The sequence below is a fragment of the Acipenser ruthenus genome, chromosome 8, assembly GCF_902713425.1.
Source record: "Acipenser ruthenus chromosome 8, fAciRut3.2 maternal haplotype, whole genome shotgun sequence".
In the NCBI taxonomy this organism is placed as follows: Eukaryota; Metazoa; Chordata; class Actinopteri; order Acipenseriformes; family Acipenseridae; genus Acipenser; species Acipenser ruthenus.
This window is the reverse complement of record NC_081196.1, coordinates 13,444,831-13,469,187: the sequence shown is the minus strand read 5'-3', so window position 1 is coordinate 13,469,187 and position 24,357 is coordinate 13,444,831. Positions and strand designations below refer to the sequence as shown.

General features: G+C 44.1%; 1 protein-coding gene across 1 annotated transcript; it reads left to right on the top strand.

Annotated features, from left to right (window-relative positions):
* The first annotated feature begins 517 nt into the window (after positions 1–517).
* LOC131737726 (uncharacterized) lies at positions 518–23,969 on the top strand. The gene is made up of 38 exons (XM_059028567.1): positions 518–1,694; positions 1,774–1,892; positions 2,147–2,300; positions 2,709–2,833; positions 3,138–3,327; positions 3,520–3,644; positions 3,745–3,991; positions 4,370–4,494; positions 4,712–4,916; positions 5,038–5,159; positions 5,853–6,051; positions 6,140–6,264; positions 7,305–7,539; positions 7,621–7,745; positions 11,502–11,760; positions 11,841–11,965; positions 12,431–12,668; positions 12,755–12,876; positions 13,909–16,327; positions 16,398–16,519; positions 16,960–17,230; positions 17,310–17,431; positions 17,751–17,976; positions 18,060–18,181; positions 19,586–19,793; positions 19,892–20,013; positions 20,097–20,292; positions 20,368–20,489; positions 20,582–20,681; positions 20,899–21,021; positions 21,227–21,399; positions 21,617–21,714; positions 21,914–22,041; positions 22,314–22,494; positions 22,883–23,027; positions 23,160–23,235; positions 23,473–23,637; positions 23,809–23,969. Exons 1-38 carry the CDS (start codon positions 563–565, stop codon positions 23,922–23,924), a joined length of 9,207 nt encoding a protein of 3,068 aa, XP_058884550.1. The 5' UTR covers positions 518–562; the 3' UTR covers positions 23,925–23,969.
* The last annotated feature ends 388 nt before the right edge of the window (positions 23,970–24,357 follow it).

Here is a 24,357-nt window from a genome sequence, read left to right as displayed (position 1 = left end):
CCGTCCCTTTAATTTATTTTTCTACACATACTACTACTTTGTATAGTGATGTAGAATATGCGATTATAAAATCTAATACTTGTACATGTTCTTCCAAATAAACTCGTTATGATTTTGAATGTGCGGTCGATCGATATTATTGTCATTGCTTGCGCCCCGGCACCTCTTTGTTTACACATTAAGCACTGGTGATTATCGTTTACAAGATCCATTGCTTCTTCATTTTTATTGTTTCTTTCATTACATTCATCCCTATATCTAATGTAATGCTATTTTCATCTTTTAAGTATAGGGCACGTTTACACACGTTTCTCAGTATACACATACTGACGTTTTTTGAAAATTAAATCAGGTGATTTTCTCTCGTGCAGAAATAGCCTAGCAGTGATTTAATAATGATCTAAGAATGCTGATAATTCAACGGCAGCAATTGGCTTGCCAATTACAAATTCAATTAAAACACTTTAAGCCTCACAACTTAAATACCCGCGCCCGTAGAACGCAGACATATTGACTGCTTTTTTTTGTGTTGTTTTTTGGTTGGATTTTAGTTACAACAACGATGTTACGGAGAGGGCAGGCGATGCTGCCTTTCTTCTTATTGGCCTGGGTCTTGAGGCTCACACAAGCTCTTGCTTCAGCTCATGATCGCCTGCAGGATGAAGCAGCTGCAAATTCCATGTCAGGGACAGGAAACTTGGATCGTGGAGGGAACTTGAGCTTAGCTACTGATTTAGCCATTCCTTATGCTGAGGACCTTTTTTCTAAACCGGATTACTTTTCACCAAATGGAAAAAGTGAACTTTCTGAGATTGCTGGTTATTCTGCAGAACAACAGATGCAGTCTCTTGATCATGTGTTTTCTGAGTCTGATTCTACAAACGATGGGCTTTTTGATTTCAGCCAGCATTATAGGTATGATGTGGATGCTCTTGAACAGCCTGGCTTTTCCAATCCAGATAGTGATGACTTCAATTCTGATTTGACCAAGAACTCTGTCCCTTTTGCTGCTGACGACTACCCTATGGCTTCAGACTCTGAAGGCGATGTGGAACATGCACTTTTTACTGATCGGAGTAATGACCCCGATGACTTCCCAGAAGTCTCAGCATATGCTGATTTAGCTACTTCAGATAAAGAAAATGTGTCTAATATTGCTAGCCTTGATCTCAATGATTCGGTTAATCTTGCAGCAGAAATGGGTATAGGTGAACTTGGCAAAGAGTTTGATTCTTCTGACCACAAGTCTGGTACCTATTCTGAAACCCTAGGCTATGATTCTGTTGCCTTTGCAGATCTTGAAAAGGAAGGCACTGATACTTTGCATCCTGGTGTGCATTCCTATCATCGTAAGGACCAAGTTACTGGTGACCTCAATGAAATGCATGTTTCTTCTTTTGACCGCTCTGTACTTACTGATATAAATCTGGAGTTGGATGAAGCTCTTTCTCCAGCTCTTAAGATTGCCAGTGCACTCAACTCTCCTGATCTCTCCGGAGGTCCCAGGGTGCCAAGCAGCATCTATGATGCCTCTATGGGGCCCTATGGTGTATTTAATCGACCTATTACCCCACCAAACCCTCCTCCCCATAGCACAGGAGAGCCAACCACCCTGGCTTCAGCAACTACATGTGGTGTTGCAGACATGGCCATCAAATTGTTTGGTGGAAGGCTAACAGACCTCAAAGTGCGAGGTAAGGGTTCTTGTTAACTTGGTATCTGTTTAATTCTGGAAGAGGTACGATTATCAAATCTCACTAACTTCTCCCACAGCTGCCTTCATATTTGTTGAAGTAAGCAAGATTACGCAGAGGTGCAGATACAAAGTGTTTGAGAGAAATGGAGTTGTCCACTTTACAACTGCCTTCAAAGGTTGCAATGTGAAGATACAGGTAAGAGTTGGATTAATAACTTCAAAAGTCTGCTACTATGGCATCAGATACGCACTTGCTGGCCTTGTGCAGTATAAATGTTAAACTGACAAAGCAAATGCCACGGGACTGCTGTTCCATGTATACAATTAACTTAATTTCTTTTTTTTTTTTTTTTGTGAACTAGTGTATCTGCTTTCAACTTTGAGACTTTACAATTGCAGATGTTGGCTATAACATTCCCATTCAACCTGACTTCTTACCTTTTCTTGCAGGGTGGGCAATATGTCCTGACCCTGATGTGGAGAAACCACTATGTGCATATGACCTGTCCAATTTCTACACCTGATAAACCTGTTACAATCTGTGGTACGAGTAGCATGACCATCACACTCCCAGCAGGACCAGTAGAAGCACTTCGTGTAAAAAGTGAGTTGTTCCTGCCTGTCGCTAAATGACCTACTTTGGAATGTATGGGTGTATTTGCTTCACCATATATCTTGCTGCAACTCCTTGCATGCATTTGAAACTGTTGCATATATGCTGCAGTACATGTTTAAAGTAGTAAATGTCCTTGAACAAAAGGACTATAGCACGCTTTTCAAAAGCATTTTGGATTACAGTTTTAAAGTACTGTGGTGGTCAGTCTTGGGTGCACTTCAGTGATGGATAATACTGGGATCTGTGAGGAGGTGATGGTGGGTTTCTTTCTTTTTTTTGTAGTGGTTCTGAGTAACGAAATAGATGTATATTGTAGCCAGTTTCCTCTCGCTGCTGTGTAGCCAATTGAGAAATGCTGCCTATTAATAGATCTCTCTAAATTTCTTCTAATTGTAGATAAATTAAACAAATGGGTATCCATTCACCAAGTTGCTGTTAAATGCAAATATCAACTGTTGCGTGATTCAGAGGGAAGGATCACTTTCACTACTTCCTACAATGGATGTCACGTGAGGAGATCGGTACGTGTATCCTGCTTTCCACCAGTATACGGAACAGTCTGCTCTGTATACAGCCTGCATTGTAACCTAGGAAGAATGGACCAATACAGTATTTCACCTGTGTGCCCATACAAATTGTTATATATATATATAATTATATAATGGGTTTATTTTCCTATTTAAATATTGGAATTGTTGCACTCAATTTGGCTGTTCACTTCTATAATTAAAACTAGGAGAGCCTTCCTACCCATAGGAAGAGAGTACTGTGAAGATTAAAACTCCAGTGATGCCATTTTTTTTTTTTTTTTTTTGACCCTCCTAGATGGATCGTTACTTCTATAACATCTACTATCAAATGGCTCCAGGGAAGCTAGGACAGACAGTCATGTCTTGTAGGACCGGAATTAATGTCACAGTCCCACCTGAAGCGTCTTTGCCGTCTGTATTTTGTGCCAAGTCTGGCATGATAATCAAATTGCCTAAGGGACGTCTTGATGCAGTCAAAGTGATAGGTGAGCTGCATCTATGGTCCTATGAATTCTGATAGTGTCAACCCTTTCTGATGGACATAGAAATTGAAGTTGTGAGCCATTCGCAGGTTCAATTGCAGATGGTTCTTGGCTTGCTGGCTACTACTGGAGTAGTATAATAAGCATTTAGAAAAACTTGCTGTGCAGGGAACTCATGGAATTTGTCTTCTGCAGATGGTTTTGGCAAGGCAATACCTGTTGGTAATATTGCCAAGAAATGTAATTATCAACTCTTTCAAATGAAGACTGGACACATCATCTTGATTGCTTCCTTCCAAAGCTGTCAAGTTGCGTTTGTGGTAAGAATATTGCGGCCATGATTATTAAATGTTGCTGCATGCTTCCAGTAAACTGCTTTAGTACAAGCAATACTGAGTGTGCAGTTTCTTTGTTTTTAAGGATGGTTGCTTTGCCTTGAATATCAAGTTCCAGCATGCTGATCGTGTAATGGGAGAGCTCTCTGCGCTTTGCCATGCAGGTGGGGGGCCAAAACCAACTTCCCAACCTGATACTCCTACAACTCGAGATGTAACTTCCAGTATACTGTCTACAGTAATTCCTGCGGATGTGTCTGCTACCATCTGCAACAAGGATGGCATGACAGTAGTTCTACCCAATGGTCCTTGGTGGGGGATTAGAGTGAAAGGTGAGTGACCGATTTTCTTCTTTCCTCCCCCCCCCCCCCCCCCAGTGCAAAACCTCCTGTGAATTGACTAATGGAGGCACCTATACATACAGATTCACATTTATTCATTCACTCTCCTTGGTGCCTTAGGGTGGGCATTCCACAGCACTGATTATCACAATGTTGTCCACTATTCTTGGCTCTTGGAAAGCGATCTAAACAACTGGTGACTATCAGAGTACTGATGCCCGCTTTTTAGCTGGTGTATTTGATTAACCAATGCATGGTGAATGTGTCTTGTGATCCCTTTTTTTTTTTTTTTTTTTTTTTTTTTTTTGGCTTAAAGCTGTAGTGACATTTCATAGTCTTGTACTTGCTGTAATGTCTCCTTTATTGCAGATCTTTCTGGCAAAGAGATCACTGTGACTAGTGATTTTGCAGAACGATGCCATTACAATCTCTCTCTGCATCTGGAGAAAATAATCTTTACAACTACCTACACTGGCTGTTTTGTTGAGCAAGTGGTAAGTACATTTCACGTGACACTAGAACAGTTTTCATGGTTACCTGGGGGCTAGCTTGATATGTAATCTCTTAATATTTCGGTTTGACCTTGAGCTAACATTTTCATCCATAAAGTTGAATGGGACTGGACATTGTTTGTACATCCTTGCATGGCAGTGGTACTTGTGCGAAATTGTATATGCTTTTACATGCCTTGGTCATTTATGTTCCTACTAGGGAGATCGGTATGTCCTGACTGTAATGTACAGGACAGCTACTTGGAATCGAGGGTCTGTGCGGATGGAATGCCCAACCAGTGCTGGAAGCCCTACAGAATTGCCTCCTCTTTCAGCCACTGTGGGGAAACCCATTAGTGTCTGCAGGTCCTCTAACATGACTGTGGTGCTGCCTGCAGGATCTCTGGAAAAAGTCTTGGTTCTAGGTGTGTTTACAAGATAGATTTGGATACTAGAACTTTTTTTTGTGGTGGGGTACTTGCGCTACCAAGTATCAAGGACTAGTCCTATCCTGGATGTGAACTCATGGATACATTTGTGTTGCAGATCACCTCAACAGGCCAGTAAAAGTCATTGATGCGCCCAAGTCATGCAATTACAGCATGGTGGAGAGAAGAGGACAGATCCTCTTCACAGCTCCCTACAGTGCCTGTGATGTCAAGATCCTGGTAATTGTCTTCAGTGTTTGTGTACTCTCCACTATATAGGCAAATACTCTGCATTTGCTGAAAATAACTTGAAAGCACCAATGTTTTGGGGTATATTGGAACCCTGTAACGCTATGAAATGTCTTGGTAAAGTGGGGCTGGCTTAATGTAATTTTGAAAGCATGTTTGCCTTCAGTCAGCCTATCACTGTTTTGCATGTCTGGAGAACCCCTCGTTTAATTGTCATGGAAGGTGGTATTAACATTTTAGCTTGAGTATCAGTTTCTGGGGACCCATGTGTCTGTTCATCTGCATGTCCCTTGCATCTGACTCTGGAGGTCTGTCGTCCCCGTCCCCCCCCCCTGTTCTGTACATACTGTTCTGGTAATCAACTTTTTCCATAACTGATGGCTAACGTTGCAGGTTTATATCCCCCTACACAACTTGTGATGAGACTGATAAATATATATATTTTTTTTAATCCTAAATTTACTTCTACTTCATAGCAAAATTGGTACAACATTTTATTTTGAATTTTATAGTGGTAACTGAGTTTTTGGGTGGTTGACTACTGAATTGGCTTGGATGGGCCAAATGGCCTCCCCTCCATGAATTATATTAATGGCATCAAATCAACTTTAGCTTATAGAGTGACATTTTGTCCAATTAATGCTTTCATACTTTGCCACTGTCCTTCTCCCCTTGTACATGTAGAATGGAAACTATGTCCTGGCCATTATGTATACAAGTTATTCTGGAGGCTTTGCGTCAGTGCAGATGGAATGCCCTACCACTGGAGAACCAACAAAACCCCCTCCCTCTACAAAACCCATTCCTCCAACTCCTGTCTGTGGCGCTTCCAGCATGATCGTGGCGCTGCCTGAGGGGCCTCTGGAACAAGTCAAGATAATGAGTAAGAATATTTTATTTATATTGTATATGATCATTGTGTGTATGTAATGGTTATGATGATCCTCATGGAAACTGGTTTACTTTTGTAGATGCCTCCAATGGGCTATGGGTAGCTGTAAAGGATGTCCCAAAGAACTGCAACTACACACTGATGAAGGAAAGAGGAAGAAACCTCTTCATAACCTCCTACAAGGCCTGTCATGTCTGGATACTGGTAATGACTAACCCTCTGATCTGGGCAACATGATATAAATGAGCAGGGCCCATGGTATTGGGTTCCATGCACTATGCATATGTAATGAAGAAAGGCATTAAGATTATGGCAGCTTCTTGCTGGGGTTTTTTTTCCTGGCTTTTATTTAAGCATACATGTGCTGTAATGATACTTCAGGAGTAAGCGCCTGCATTCTGGACCGGTTGTATTTGATCATTAATACGCAATATGTAGATCAAAGAACCAAAATAGAATTGCATTGTGGTAAGAAAATGGATTATTGATTAGGTCTCCACTTTGATGGCTTCAACTTTGGGCCAGCACCTTTTTTTTGGGGGGGGGGGGGGGGGACGGGACCTTGTGAGGATAGACTATGGCGACCAAGAATAACTTGTGGAAACGGATGCACATTCTAAATAGAAATGACCCTAATCCCAACTTTTCTATAGCCAGAACAATTGTCCTAACAATATTCTTGCATCCACTGGGATATTGGGGTGTTTGGGAAATGGAATGCCCAAGTGGTGCTGGTGAACCAGAAAAAAAACTACAACTACAGGGACAAGGAATACTTACTCCTTCAAACATGACAGCTTTGAGGTACCTCAAGCAACCTTGTACAGGGGCTCCTGAGTGGCGCATCCAGTAAAAGCACTTGAGTAGAGTGCAGGATGCGCCCCGTAGTCTGGACGCGAGACACTCCCCAGGACCAGGTGCTTTTTGGCTGTAGTTGACGCTCTTCCTATAAATTCACAAGAAACCTTTATTTTTATTGTGTTTTACATGATCGTGGTCCTAAAAGCCCACTTCATTATGATCGTGTTCACACTATCCAGGTCCTTTTTAAAGGCTTAACTAGAAGAATCGCAGAGCCATATGGCTGGCCTTTAAGTCTACTAGTAATTTCTTGCATGTATCTGTAAGTTAGGCTTTGAATGTTTCACGTAGAACATTTGATTTCAACTAAATGAAAGTTGAGAAGTGTTCCCCACTGTAATCTCTTGGTGCCGGTGTTCTTGTGTCTACCCTTTTCTTTCCAGAATAAAAACTATGTCTTGACTGTAATCTACACAACTGCAACTGGGGTAAGAGGGATGGTGCAAATGACTTGTCCAGCTGTAGAGACAACATCCCTTACTACTAGGTCTACAAGTATTGGGAAGCCAGTGACTACTGGGAAACCTACAAAACCAACTCTCCCTCCCACTCCTGTCTGCAAAGCCTCCAGCATGACTGTAGCACTGCCCTCTGGGTCACTACAAGTTTTGTTATTGAGTGAGTTTGAATTTGGCTCCAGCATTTTTGGAGGGAACTGAGTAGTCCTTGGTAGTTCATGTCAATCTGGTTTCTTTGTAGATCTGTCCAATGAATGGGTAGATATCGATGCTGCTCCCAGTTACTGCAACTACAGTTTGGTGCAGGGAAGAGGCGGCAGGAACTTCTTTACAGCCCCTTACAGGGCTTGTGATGTCCGGATACAGGTAGGAATACATTGTATGGTAATCCTCCATTTGATCTGTGGTGGGGTTGGGGGGCATGACTGCTGTTAATCTTCACTAATTTGAAGGGAGAAAATGGAATTGCAATTCAGAGGAAGTGGCTTTGTACCCAACTACATAATCTTGATGTGCCAATCCCAAGATTTACAGCTGTGACCGATCTCCATTCCCCCCCCCTATAGAATTAACCAGTGTTCATTCATGAAGTTGAATGAAACCTGCTCAATGTTACTTTTAAGCTATGGAATTACATGGCACTATATATGTGTTTCCATATACTTCATAAATGTGACATTTCAATTTGTAACATGAAATACTGTATTATGGCTTCTGATGGACTTTGATACATTGTAGTTTCTTTTGATTTGCATGCAGTGCCAGATTAACCTATTGCTGGGCCCTAGGCACACATACGCTTGTGGGCCCCTACTCCTGAACAAATGGCCACATATATGCACACCTCTATACATTGTAGCCTTTTAAAACTAGCCCTGTACCTTTTTATTTTATTTTTTAAAATGATTCAGTCAATTTATGACTGACAATGAATGACAAACTGTAGAGGATGTGCTAAACACATTTCGGGAATAAAACTGAAGCCTACGTTAAATTCTGTACCACAGCTCAACAACGAATGCTCTTGATTTGCTGAATTAAAAAAAAGGCAAGTTCAATCAAAGTGAATTCTGGTGTTTTCAAATGTGGTATATTTCTGTACCTAATAGAATTCTGTGTCCTTTGATTTTCATGCTGACACAGATGCATTCGTGTAAGTGGGTAATAACAATGTGTTGTAGTATTAATAAAAACAGAAATCCACTAGAGAACCCTGTGAATATTGGAACACAACTGTGTATTAAGGTAGGCCTGCAGCACAAACATGGTTCTAAAATTAATTGGTATCATTTTTTTTTTTTTTAACCCACAAAACGTGTACATTGGTAGGCATGGACTCTCTGAGAAATTAACCAGCAAAGAATCTTCATTGCAAAACAACCACATGAAATACTGTGTTTAATATGAAACAAGTTCATACTGTTGGCTCAACACTCCTATGCTTCAAACTGTTGATTCACAATAAACTCAAGTACCAGTTTCATCACAAGCAAAAGTGATTAATTTGTGTTTTTATAACGTGTACATTAATAAACCGCTGGAAAAGGGGTAATACTATGTTGCAAGACTCAAATGCACAAAATACTGTTCTACAAAATAGTACAAATACACCACGGCACCCGTGTTAATATCGGGAAACAAGTTCTGAATTACTTTCAGCACGCTCAAAGCTTCAACTGGTTTTAAAATGAATAACGTTATAATGTATGGCTTGCATTCTATTACTGGAACAGGTTTGTTTTCTTGCGGCAGCTTCACTTTGCTAATGGCCTTCAAGGTCCATCTTTGCTGCAATAAATGTTTGCGCTTTTATTTTCCGGCACGTTAACTTTACAGATTTAACGAACGCTAAATTAGCAAACATTTCTTGCTCACGAAATTCTTGTCTTGCAGTATTCATAACTTGCCATTTTAGACACCCGGCGTCTATCTACCTTATTTCACAGCAGCCCTGGTGCTTAGTGGAGACCGGCGGTTATGTGAAGTTTTACTATGTAGTTCTTTCTTTGCAGAGGCCCTTATCCAGGGTGACTTGCAATATCACATTATTTTTTTTTTACATACAATTACCCCTTTTATACAGTTGGGTTTTTACTGGAGCAATCTAGGTCAAGTACCTTGCTCAAGGGTACAGCAGCAGTGTCCCCCATCTGAGACTGCACTCCCGACCCTGTGGTCCAGAGCCATCACCACTACTCCACACTGCTGCCTACTATGTGTTCTCAATCCTAAAATTTTAGGTAATTTGGGAACGCAGGATTGCTAGCCTCTTGCCAGGACTTGTTCAATGATACCAACACAGTGAAGTGTGTTCCAGCACACTCTTTTCTTTTATAACAAATGGGGAAACAAAACCTAGTTCCCTCTGAGCCCTAACTAAACTTTGTCCTAACTCTCTTGGGGAAGGGCTGAGCCTTTTATCCCTCGTTTTGAAACTATGTAAATTGCAATCTGAAATTGTAAACCCAGTCCAAAATAAGCAATTCAAAACGGTTCCTCTGTACAGTAGTCTCGTGGTGAATTGTATAGGTGTGTGGTGCACACAGCTTCTACTGCTAGACATGGCTGAGATTTATCTACCAAAAAGGAGCATCAGACGGAGGCAAATGCCAGTTAAGGAATTCTGACCGCCAAAACCTTAGATGGATTATAGTGTGTTTTTAAACTGTTGCAGTTAAGCAAACTTAAACCGTCCCGTCATTGTTTTGTCGGGAGGGGCTGGAGATCCTGTATTTGAGCAGCTAAGAACTTTTTGTTTAATTGCATGTTCTTCCAATGCCTTAACAGCAAGTATAGAAACACTTTTACTAAATGTTTGAAGTTAATGATTGCTGAAGTTGTGTAATTTGGCAGTTGTACTGAAATTTGTATTTGATTTTCAAAGTTTGATAGAGAATTAGGTGTGTAATACTGTACCCTGTCATTCTTTCATTTAAACAAACGCAGAGTGTACTACAGGACATTTGTGTCATTGGTTGGAATGAGTCTGTTTATACAAGGCATGAATTCGACTGCACCATCAGTTAGGTGTTGCGCTTTCTTGTGTGTGCATTTGTATAACTTGATGGATTTTGGCAACGAGATGATTTGTTGTAGGGTGTATAAGCACTGACATCCTCTTGTGGTTACTTGGTAAAGCCCAGCCATGAAGCATTTGACCGGCTGTACAAAATGTGACCGAAGCAGCTTTGTGAAGATATTCAAAGTTCTCAAAGAACCTACGGTGTATGGCAAGTGGTGGATTTAAGTCGTGATAAGCGAGGTGATATGAAACGGGTTCATCTGTACTTGTGTAAACTTTACATTAGTTGCAGTAATTAATACCTGTTTGCTTATCCATACGAATAGATTATGCAAACTAGTATTTGTCCCAATTAGCTTGGACAACTGGCTATTGTAAAGCAAATCTTCACAAACATAACCGTATTATCCCCTGTCTCCTTCTCTCCAAGCAATACATTTCACCTGCACTCGGACCTGTCGACTCCCCTTTTTACTGGGCGTCTCCCTTACTTTAGGCCCTTCTCCTTGGCTGATTTTTTTTTTTCTCCCATATTTTAAACTTGCATTTTTGCAAAAGTAATTTCTCTCCAATGTTTTGGGTTCTAAAAATCTCTGTTACTGCAGCACAATTGCTGCCTGTCACACTTTTTTAGGACCCAGGTTATGCCTGTGGCAGGCATGCATTCAGGTCCTCGTATGACAATGTGTTCACTGGGACAGTTTAGGTTTAACTAGTCTCGCAATGCATTTTGATATGTTCAATGTCTCTGGTACCTTTTTCACCGCAGGACTACACTTGAAAGCATTGGTGTGTTCAAGCCTAAGCTATCCCAGTGGTGCAAATTTGGCATGATGGCGCTAGAATGTAGTGCATTGCTATCTAATCTGGCACCACAATTTAATGTTGCTGATGCTAGACACATTTTAAGCATGAATATGGGTGGGATGTAGAGCTGGAGTACATTTTTAAATTTTACTGTAACACACTAAACTCCACTTTTGAGGCAAGATGGTTGCCAGCTATGGAAGCCTCCCAGAGTTGAGAAGCAGATGAGATGATGTACACTGTCGTGGAATAGTCCTTCCAGTCTTCAACTTGTTGTGTCCCTTCACTTTCAGAATGGAAACTACATGTTGACCTTGCTTTACATAACTGCTGCTGATAAACGAGGGTACTTGGACATTAGATGTCCCACCACTGGTGGGGAGCCAACAGAGACTACTAGCCCCTCTGGTGGGGAGCTGACCGGAACTACTGCTGGAGAAACGACAACTACTTGGAAACCTACAATGCCTACTCTCCCTGACACTGCTCTCTGCAGAGCCTCCAGCATGACTGTAGAATTGCCCTCTGAGTTGCTTCAAGTTCTACTATTGAGTGAGTTTGAATTTGGCCCAAACACTTTTGGGAGGGAACTGATCCATCTTGGTAGGTAAAGTAACTTTGTTTTTGTATAGGTCCATCCAATGAATGGGTAGATATCAGTAATGCTCCCAGTTACTGCAACTACAGTTTGGTGCAGGGAGGAGGCGGCAGGAACTTCTTTACAACCCCCTACAGGGCTTGTGATGTCCGGATACAGGTAGGAATCGTACATTGTATGCTAATCTGAAGATTAATCTCCAATACTACAACCTTGATACCCCTTCTCCACTAGCACATCCGACCTGCGAGGGCTCGATAGGGTACGGGTACAGGTAGTTCTCAACTGGCTTTCTCAAGCCGAACCAAACTGCACAGAATTCTTTTAGCACCCAAACAAACTAGATGACTATCCTTAAATGAGATCATTGTCAAATCCTATTTAAACCCCCCCTTCAACAAAACTAATTTTAACTAAATCAATTCGGGGATTTTTAGACATTCCTAAATATTTGGAAACTATAGCAATACAGCTGTACTGTTGGGTTTTTTTTTTTGAACAGTTTGTGCTTTTGACTAACTCAGTAACTGTCTTTCACTGCGTGTGACGTCGGTAGCTCTGCAGTGGAAAAACAAAGGCATAACATCCTTCTGCATTCAACTAGTTCTGTCCCTTCACTTGCAGGATGGAAGCTACATCTTAACCTTACTCTACATAACCATTGCTAAGGGAGGCTACGTGCACATGAGATGTCCAATAAAAACCACTACTAAGCCAACCAAGACTTCTAGAACCACCACTAGGAAGACTACCAGTATCGCCACTGTAGGGGTGACCGAGGCCCCTGCAACTGTGGTCTGCACCGCCTCCAGTATGGTGGTGGAGCTGCCCAAGGAACCTCTAAGACTTGTGAAGGTTCTAGGTGAGTTAGGCTTTGGATATTGGAGGGGCATCATGTCTGACACTGTAGGGGGAGTCTTTATGGCAAATTTCTCTTTTCTTTTGTAGATAAATCCAACCGGTGGGTAGCTGTCATTGATGCTCCCAAGTACTGCAACTACACCTTGTTGCAGGGAAGGGGAGGGAACTTCTTCATAACCCCCTACACGGCCTGTGATGTCAGGATATTGGTAATCCTTTTGTGTAATTGGAGGTGGTGAACCCTGTCCAATTGTTTCACATTATCAAGTCCATATGGCTTCTGCCTTTGCCTAAAGGCAATGTAATTAAGACACTTGCTCTCTCCGTGTCGAGCATTCTTTTAAATCAAGCTTCCTGAAGTGTTTAGTGGTGGTGTGATTGGCCCAACTTTCTCTGCTTCCCTCTTGTCCAAGTTTTTATCGTGACTCTCCAACACTTGTGACTTCACACTAGAACCGCTGCAGTTACTTGTACCTAAAACCACCGCACGCAGTATTTGTGATTTTCATTTTAAACATCCGTATTAAAATGGAAGGCAACTATGATGCAACAACTTTTATTCAAGCATGTCCTAGCAAACATCTGCATGACCAAACACTATTTAAAAGGAACAATTAAACATAAGGGGTTACTTTCTAGCGTGCCACAAAGCACTACTTTTAAATGAAACTAGTGTGTAAATGGGTATATGTACATACTAAAAACAAATGTGTTTACTTTTAAAACAGACGTAACATGCGTTTCCTCTGTGTAGCACTGAATCCAGGATGAACTTCAGCAGCCTGCTGCTTTTACATTTCTCTGATCAATGTTTTTGCTGAAGCGCTGTGGCTAGCTTCAAGAGAGATTTTCCCCAGTGCATTCCTTGTACAAAATGAAGGAATTGGTGGTTGTCGGGTCTAGTACAGATAACCGGCTTGTATTAAATAACAAAAAAAAGCATCTATTGTAAAAGGCAGTCAAAATAACTGCTGGCAGTTCTATGTGGGAGGGATTGTATCTTCCCTTTTGTGATCCTGCCTTTCCAATACTGTCGGGATATTGAATACATGTAGTGAGTCCTAAACGGACAACCGCATAACATTCAGCCATGCAGAGTTACTTAATTTTTGAAAGCCTTGTCAAAATGGCTGCTGTGGAGGTTCTAGTGTTAATATCCGATTGGATATCTGCATCTTGTGTGGTGCAATTTAAAAGCGTTGATCAGTTGGGTATATTAAAGATGTTTCCTCTCATTCTAGAATAACAACTATGTTTTGAAGATCTGGTATTTGGCAACTGGTGGCAAAAAAGGGTATATGGTGATGAAATGCCCCACCGATGCTGGAGAACCCACAAAAGCACCAACAACTACTTGGGAGCCAACCAAGAGTACCAGGACCACCATCAGGAAGACTACCATAACAACCATTGGGGAGCCGACCAGGACCACCAGCAGGCAGACCACCAGCAGGAGGCCTACCAGGACCACCAGCAGGAGGACTACCACAACAACCATTGGGGAGCCAACCAGGAACACCAGCAGGAGGCCTACCAGGACCACCAGCAGGAGGACTACCACAACAACCATTGGGGAGCCTACCAGGACCACCAGCAGGAAGACCACCAGCAGGAGGCCTACCAGGACCACCAGCAGGAGGACTACCATAACAACCATTGGGGAGCCAACCAGGACCACCAGCAGGAGGCCTACCAGGACCACCAGCAGGAGGCCTACCAGGACCACCAGCAGGAGGACTACCACAACCATTGGGGAGCCTACCAGGACCACCAGCAGGAGGCCTACCAGGACCACCAGCAGGAGGACTACCACAACCATTGGGGAGCCTACCAGGACCACCAGCAGGAGGCCTACCAGGACCACCAGCAGGAGGACTACCACAACCATTGGGGAGCCTACCAGGACCACCAGCAGGAGGCCTACCAGGACCACCAGCAGGAGGACTACCACAACCATTGGGGAGCCTACCAGGACCACCAGCAGGAGGACTACCATAACAACCATTGGGGAGCCGACCAGGACCACCAGCAGGAAGACCACCAGCAGGAGGCCTACCAGGACCACCAGCAGGAGGACTACCACCACAACCATTGGGGAGCCAACTAGGACCACCAGCAGGAGGCCTACCAGGACCACCAGCAGGAAGACTACCACAACCATTGGGGAGCCTACCAGGACCACCAGCAGGAGGACTACCATAACAACCATTGGGGAGCCAACCAGGACCACCAGCAGGAAGACCACCAGCAGGAGGCCTACCAGGACCACCAGCAGGAGGACTACCACCACAACCATTGGGGAGCCAACTAGGACCACCAGCAGGAGGCCTACCAGGACCACCAGCAGGAGGACTACCACAACAACCATTGGGGAGCCAACCAGGACCACCAGCAGGAAGACCACCAGCAGGAGGCCTACCAGGACCACCAGCAGGAGGACTACCACCACAACCATTGGGGAGCCAACTAGGACCACCAGCAGGAGGCCTACCAGGACCACCAGCAGGAAGACCACCAGCAGGAGGCCTACCAGGACCACCAGCAGGAGGACCATCACAACAACCATTGGGGAGCCAACTAGGACCACCAGCAGGATGACTACCAGGACCACCAGCAGGAGGACTACAACAACCATTGGGGAGCCAACCAGGACCACCAGCAGGAAGACCACCAGCAGGAGGCCTACCAGGACCACCAGCAGGAGGACTACTACAACAACCATTGGGGAGCCTACCAGGACCACCAGCAGGAGGCCTACCAGGACCACCAGCAGGAGGACTACTACAACAACCATTGGGGAGCCAACCAGGACCACCAGCAGGAAGACCACCAGCAGGAGGCCTACCAGGACCACCAGCAGGAGGACTACTACAACAACCATTGGGAGGCCTACCAGGACCACCAGCAGGAGGCCTACCAGGACCACCAGCAGGAGGCCTACCAGGACCACCAGCAGGAGGCCTACCAGGACCACCAGCAGGAGGACTACTACAACAACCATTGGGGAGCCAACCAGGACCACCAGCAGGAAGACCACCAGCAGGAGGCCTACCAGGACCACCAGCAGGAGGACTACCACAACAACCATTGGGGAGCCAACCAGGACCACCAGCAGGAAGACCACCAGCAGGAGGCCTACCAGGACCACCAGCAGGAGAACTACCACAACAACCATTGGGGAGCCAACCAGGACCACCAGCAGGAGGACTACTACAACAACCATTGGGGAGCCAACCAGGACCACCAGCAGGAAGACCACCAGCAGGAGGCCTACCAGGACCACCAGCAGGAGAACTACCACAACAACCATTGGGGAGCCAACCAGGACCACCAGCAGGAGGACTACTACAACAACCATTGGGGAGCCAACCAGGACCACCAGCAGGAAGACCACCAGCAGGAGGCCTACCAGGACCACCAGCAGGAGAACTACCACAACAACCATTGGGGAGCCAACCAGGACCACCAGCAGGAGGACTACAACAACCATTGGGGAGCCAACTAGGACCACCAGCAGGAAGACCACCACAACCACCATTGGGGAGCCGACCAGGACCACCATTGGGAAGACAACCAAGGCCCCTACAACTGTGGTCTGCACAGCTTCCAGTATGGTGGTGGTGCTGCCCAATGAACCTCTAAGACTGGTCAAGGTTCTAGGTGAGTTGGGTATTTGAGGGGCATCGTGTGACACTAATGGAGGCTATGGTAACTTTCTCTCTCTTTGTAGATAAATCCAACCAGTGGGTAGCTGTCATTGATGCTCCCAAGTACTGCAACTACACCTTGTTGCAGGGAAGGGGAGGGAACTTCTTCATAACCCCCTACACGGCCTGTGATGTCAGGATATTGGTAATCCTTGTGTCCAAGCTCACCTAGCTACTCAACACTGTACTGTGTGCCTTCTCTCCCCTCCAACCAAACTTCTGTGCTTTCATTAAAGCTTCATATACTGAGCATCAAAAGAAACGTGTCTTTGTATTTGGATAAAATTCACTAAATGTGATTGAAAAATGACTTCTGTTTTAGAGCAGGTGCAGTGACTTTTTATTGTGCTGATTTAACAATTGACATCACGAAGATGCTGCAAAATGATCTGATCTTGGGCATTTTTTTTAAATGTGTTGTAATAGTCCAGTTTCTTTTGTTGCTCAGTATATAAATTTTTAGGCAATGGTACGATTGGCCCAACTTGCTCTGCTTTCCTCTTGTCCTTCTGTTAAATTAAGTTCATATTTCCATCTTGTGTGATTAACCATGGAATCAATGTTGGTATTATATATTTGTTCTAGAATAACAACTATGTTTTGAAGATATGGTATCTGACAACTGGTGGCATAAAAGGGTATGTGGTGATGAAATGCCCAACCAGTGCTGGAGAACCCACAAAAGCCCCAACAACTACTCCCACTACATGGGAGCAAACCAAACCGACCAGGACCACTGGAATTGCTACGAAGACAACTGTGACAACCACTGGTGGGGAGCCAACTGTAGTCTGCACAGCCTCTAGTATGGTAGTGGAGCTGTCCAAGGAACCTCTGGTACTAGTAGAGCTTCTAGGTGAGTTGGGTTTTTTGATCCCATGTGGATGAACTTGGCAAGGGCACTAGGGGAATTTTTATGCACTCTTCTCTTGTAGCTGAATCCAGCAAGTGGGTAGCTGTCATTGATGCTCCTGAGGATTGCAACTACACCTTGGTTCAGAGCCGAGAAAGGAACTTCTTCAAAACCCCCTACATGGCGTGTGATGTCAAGATTCTGGTAATCCCATTTCTAGCAAAATAGGCTACTCCTGTACTTCTATTCAAACTTGGACTGTAAATACACAACTGTAAAGGGGTTTCTGCAAGGTGATGGTCTAATGCCATAAGGGGAGGGGGGTAGAGAATGAACCCAAAGTAGTGCTTGCAAAACAGATGGGGCTGGTTTCACATACCCTGACTTGTACTGCTCTTGGATTTCCTTATGTTGTATGAAGTACTCCAAAGACCCTCATTGGGGATTAGCTGGTTCCAGTTTCTGCTTGTGAGTTTACTTTCCTTTTACCCTAAACCTTTTTTATATGCAAATTGAATTCTAGAATGAGAACTACTTCTTGGCCTTGCGCTATACAACAATTGATGGTACAGTAGGGTATGTGCAGATGAAATGTCCAACCAGTGCAGGAGAACCAACAAAAGATCCTGCAACTACAAACACGACCAGGAAATCAACAAGGACCCCCCCAGCACCAGATGTGGTGTGCAACTCATCCGGAATGATGGTGGAGCTGCCCAAGGACTCTTTAGACCTAGTGGAGCTTCTAGGTGAGTTGGACTTTTGGCCGACACCTGCAAATTTGTCCATGGGACAGTAGTGGAATCTTACGGTAACTTTTTTCTTGTTGTAGATTATGCCAACAAATGGGTAGTTGTCAACAAGGCTCCCATGTACTGCAACTACACCTTGCTGCAGGGAAGTGGAAGGACCCTTTTCATAACCCCCTACAAAGCCTGTGATGTCAGGATACTGGTAATCATGGGGAGGGAGGTGTGGGATATTTTAAAACACCTGAACAATGGTACATGGGTGTTTTTGTGTGTGATTAGATGGATGGATGATTGTATGATATGGTTAAATGCATATCAGCTTGTGACTGACCTGGTGCAGTGCAAAGAATGTAATGTCCAAACTGCTGTTTTCCCAAAAAAGCCTTTTTTAATATCAAAGTCCATCAATAATAATTCCAAATAAATAAGCCCCGCTACCAACGATGGTATTGGGGCAAAACAGTTTGGAGTCCAAAAAAGATAAACCAGACACTACGATAGCCACAATCCTCCGTGCCCGTAAACAGTGCTTTATTCCTTTAGGGGGATCGTGGTGAGGGGCGTGCTCTGGGGTAAAAGTTGGCTCTCCGGCTACAGCCTCCCGTCCTCCTGCTCCTCTAGAAAACACAAACCCTTAACGCACAGAAAATAAACGGCTCCAGCCAGTTGCTCTATTTTCTCAGCGCAAGGGGAGGTACGGACGTAGCTGCTTCCCCTTTGTACCCAGCAAACTCCTGCCCGCGGTTAATGCGTCGCCATGGTTTCTCCAATAGAGGACGGCCCTGCAGCTGACTGCAATGGAATCGTCCCGAGTACTTGCAGCTATGCGCCCCTCCTAATATGGTCACCTCCCGGCTTCCACCTACCACAGAGGTGGCAGATCTAGGAGGCAGCATACCTTCCCCCCCTTACACAGCGCCCTTTCTAGTTGGGAGGGAGATTTTACAGCATTGATCCTTCCTCTCTCTCCATCACACGGCTATATGTATAAGCTGCTTTAATTGCATAAAGCTGCATGGTCCATTTTGTATGTTGCATTTTAATTTGGGTAATTGCGTAATGCAATCCATGTACACCCTAAGCTTTGACATGACATTTTGAACCCTGTTTTATGGCTGCTTAGCCCAAGGTTCTATATATATATATATAAAAAAAAAAAAAAAAATTGTTGCAGTTTGGGGAAGTAGATCAGACAGATTGGTAACCTGCCATTTCTTGCTCAAACTCATTCTCCAGGAAATCTGAGCATCAAATCCATAGAAATTTTGAAGTGATGTCAGATATTTGGAAGTAGTATAAATGCATCTTGCTGGCAATATTGTTTGCAACTACCAAAGTGCAGCTCCATCCTGAAACTTCAGCAACACACTGCAGGCTTGAAATGTAAACGGATTTAGTTTTGAAACTAGTCCAGGTAAGTGTGATCCCACTGAAGTGGGACAACAAATTGAAGGCATTATTGCAAGAGTGTGCCTAGTAGATCTTCTGGTCTGCATCAAAGCAAGCCATTTGACACCTGCTGACATGACCAAAATGTCTGGACTACTACCCGAAGCCTGCAATTTGCTTGTTCTACATTCTGAAGCCAACTTCCTCCTTGTTCTAGAATGAGAACTACATCTTGACCCTCCGCTATACAACTTCTGGGCAACAAGTTTATGTTCACATGAAATGCCCCACCAGTGCTGCAGCACCCACAAAAACACCTTCCTCTACAACCACTACTGGAAAACCACCAATACCCACTGTCTGCAAAGCCTCAGTCATGACAATAGAGCTGCCTGAAGGACCAATTGAACAAGTAGCCCTGATAGGTAAGTTGTGCCTTGGCCCAGGTAACTTTCCTCCCGAATTGCTTGGCAGTGAGGATAACCCTGGAAACCCAATTTCGTGGCATCCTTGCCTTTTGCAGATAAATCCAACACTCTGGTAACTGTCAAAGATGATACCAGAAAGTGTGGCTACAGCTTGGTGCATGGGAGAGGAAAGAACCTCTTCACAACCCCTTACACAGCCTGTGATGTGAAGATGCTGGTAAATATTTAGCTTTTTGTATTGTTGCATATGAATTTTAAAAGCATGTACATATGCTCTCCCCTCCCTTAATTCTCTTCCAGAATGGGAATTATGTCCTGACTCTAGCATATGTAACCCTTACTGGGGAAAGGGTACTGGTGCAGATGAAATGTCCAGTCAGTGCAGCTTTACCAACAGGGTTGCCGCTCCCTCCCTTTGGGGTTTCTGTCCTCTGCAGTGATACTTGCATGACAGTGGAACTTCCTGGGGGACTGCTACAAGATATCCAGTTAATGGGTGAGTTGGCTTGGTACACAGTAATTTGGGTGCTGTAAAACAGAAAGCATGCTCTAAATGTGGCATCTGTTGTAGATGAATCCAACAACTTGGTAGCTGTTACCAGTGCTCCCAAGACTTGTGGCCTCAGTTTGGTGAGGGGGAACGGCAAGAACATCTTGACCGCTCCTTACAAGGCCTGCAATGTCAAGATACTGGTAAGCGGAGGGCAATTGCAGCTGTAATCCCCATTTGTATTGGGAGTGATCAAAATACTGTCAGGAATGAGCAACTCCCTTTCCACTTCTAGAACAACTTCTACATCCTGAGAGTCATTTACACCACTCTTACTGGGGAGCGAGGAGATATACAGGCCAAGTGTCCTGTTCCTGGTCTAGTACCACGTGAGGGTAAGTGTTTATTCACTGGACACTTCTTCATAATGCAGGAATGCTCAAGTCTGGTGCTGCTCGTCTACCAAATCTGCTGTTGCTGCATCATGTTTGTTTTACTTGAATGCCGTGTGCCTTTTGACCAAGTCTCTCGGATTTCCCTACCCAAGATGTTAACCTAAACTACAGGGTCTTCCCTATACAATGTGAAACATTTAAGTGTACTGTTTTGCAGGGTGCAAGATACCAAGAAGTCAGCAGGTTGCTTGTGGTCCACCTAATGCTGATCCACAACTGTGTGTGGCCAATGGATGTTGTGTGGATGCAACAACTTCCCAGTGTTACTATCCTTTGAATGGTATGGCTTGGTTTTAATATAGTACTGCTCATCTAATGAGCAATCCAGATTAACTGAACAGCTTGTATAGGAAAATTTGGAGAGGGCGGGGAGATAATTGACTTTAATTGCAATCTTGCTGTACAGGAGACCTGGTCCTTCAGGTAAACACTTTCACAAGCTTCACTATTTGCATTAATGGAATTCTTTGCTTCTACTTTTTCAGCATGCACTGCAGATGGCCATTTTGTATTCTCCGTAGACCGCACCTCAACTAAGCCAGAAATCGATCCTGGCAGTCTAGTAATTGCAGGAAACCGATCATGTGCCCCAGTAATCTGCACTCCAGACTTTGCCATCTTCAAATTTCCTGTGACTGGCTGTGGGACACATGTCTTTGTAAGTTCCCTCCTCCTCTGGGGTTTGCTAGTTTTGTCACTACAACAAAGGTTAGGATTTTAGGCTACAGTCCTTGTAGCCATATGTTTTTTTTAAAGGGTGGTGGTAGGGTGCTAATCTAATGCAATACCACTGGTTTTGCACTGGCCCAGTTGATTTTCCAATCCTCCTCCCATCTGCTTCAGTTCTCACCCACAAGCTTTTTTTGTTTCTGTAGACGGTGGCGGAGACTACAATTTATCTTGCTGAAGTTCATGGCTTGGTTCGGGGGAACCAGCAGATGTATGGACAAATTACCAGAGATGGCCCTTATCGGTAATTTCTTTTACGAGCTGGGAAGTGTCGGTTAACCCACTTGCTGAAAGACGCCTGTTTTCCAGCATACTTTGCTGGTTGTAATGGGTGGGTTGGGACCCCATGATCGGAGTATGGGTTTTGTCACTGAATGGACCATCTCTGCCAACTGGTAACTACATTGATTCTTTCTCTTCACTGTCTCCTCTCTGCACTGCAGTTTCCAGGTGGAATGTCGCTATTCTAAAGGGCATTTGGCCAGCACTGGTTACTTGGTGGTGAACCCACCGCCTCCATCAGCAGCCTTGGCTTTTGGCTCACTTGGGGTTAGGTTAAGGATTGCCACAGGTAATTGAACATCATGCATGATGTCTAACCTTTATTTTTTATTTTTATTCCATTAATAAGTACACTACAGTTCTTGATGAGAGGGTCGTGGATGTCGGTAGAACTTCTCCTCCCACTTGGTCTTGTGGTGCTGTAGCCCTATGTTGGGCATCATGTCCCGTAATGACTGCTAGGTTTGACTGGCTGAAGTCCCTCTTTCAATGGCTGGTGTATGAAGAGATGCACACGGAGTACCTGGTGTCCAGTTATTCTAAAGCACTTGTCTCTTGCAGACACCAGCTACACTAGCTTCTACCCTCGGTCCCATCTGCCCCTGAGCTTCTTGCTTGGAAGCAAGGTGTATCTGGAAGTGCAGCTTGTAAACCCTCCTAACCCCAATGTAGTTCTGCTGGTCCACTACTGCATCGCCTATCCCCAGTCCTCTCAAGCTGCCTGGGTGATCCTCTATGAAGGGTGAGTATCCTGAATCATCGACGGTGTTCAAGTATCCTGATGTCTCCATTTGTCTGGACAAAGCAACATGCCAGATATGACTACTGACCAAATTGCTGACCTCTTTATTCTCTCCTTCTGAAGTCAACCCTTCATACTCTTACCCACTCAACGGCTGCATCAGCACCTACTTGTATTGGAGCTGTTTTATACAGGATTTGTAATTTCGGCAACAGGTTAAGGGAGTGGCTCAGATTATCCAATACTATTGGCTGCAAACACCTGAAGTAAATCTTTGCACGCTATTTGGACTGTCGCAGCTGCTAGAAGTGTGGCAGTATGGCTGCCATGCACTTCAAGCCTCCTAGTTGGCAGCTGTCAGACTCCCTTCTGAATTTCTACCCCACAGTTGTCCCAACATCCTGGATTACAGCAGTGCTGCTGGCCTCCATGTGAAATATAATAACATGCCTGTATCCAAGCACACTCGACGCTTTGAAATACAAAGCTTCCAGTTCCTGGACTACAAGACCAAGCAGCATTTGGATGAGGAAGTGAGTTTTTTGTTTGTTTTAATAGTGGTCCAATCATGTACTCCAAGCTTGTCTCCATGCCTAGTCATAAATGGTATATTTTAGACAAATGCCGATCTACAGCTGCTCTAATGCCATTTACTTTCTTTTTAGATCTATTTTATGTGTTCAACTGAAGTGTGTTCCCCAGAACACCGTGTTTGTAATGAAGGATGCTTTGATGGGAGAGGTATGTTGCTGAAAAGCACTCTAGACCCACAGTTTCTGAGGATGTTAGTCCTTTTTGAAGTTTGGCTATTTTTAGGTCTAGCCTTAAATTTTATTGCATCTTGCAATATATATATATATATATATATGTAATTTTTGACTTCCCCTGAAGTATTTACATTCTGCTCCCCTGACTAACATTTGGGCGATCGTTATACCACTTGATTAAAATGTTCCAGATAACTTTCCCCTTCCACAGATATGCCTGTTCCAGTAGATCTTGGTGTGGGAGGGCGCTGTGCAGGAAAGCCCTGTCCTGGGAAATCCAATGTAGTCAAGCGAGCTGCTCATGGTCATACTGGCCTCATCGCTGTCGGTGAAGGAACCTTCCTTTTGGATGAGCCTGTGCCCCATGAACAAATGGGTAAGGGATTGAGATCATGTGGATTAAAGCAGTACTACCCTTTTTCATGTATTCCATCCTTGAAGATGGAGGTTGCCCTCTTTGGGCCAAAGCCAGACCTGAAGCTTATTCCTCACTTGAACACCAGAATGCTTTGCCAGTAACTGTTTGTTTTATTTCTTCCTCTTGCAGAGAAGCACTGGACACACTTCCATGGTCTCCTGGGGCTGCTTGCTCTGCTGGTCTCGGTATCTGTTGTAATGCTCTTCCTCAAAAAATGGGTTGTCTTGCAAATGGCCAGGTCCTAGAGAAGCAGTCTCTAACTTGAATAAACCTTTTATCTTGTGTTGACATTGTCTCCTCCTTGTGGGTTTATTTCCCCTGCCAACTAACTTTTAAAATCCTGCACTATTATTGTCAAGAAGGATTAGAGAAACTGACTTGTATGTTAGTAAATTTGCTGGCTTTTTTAAAAAATGACTGCTGCATTATTTTTAGAGCGCTTCATCTGGTGCTAGTAAAGGAGTTGGTACATTGCCCCCAGAACCATTGACTTGCTGATCTATACAATTGGAACATATGATCTTGTGTGGGCATATTCAGCTGGAATACATGTGGCACTAGTGTTTAATCGGTCTTTGGCTGTGATGTAACTTAAAACGTGAGTATCGGTGTTTCTTAAACTGCACAGATGCCATTTCTTAATCGGTGTTAAGTTTATTTCATACACGCAGGGAAACC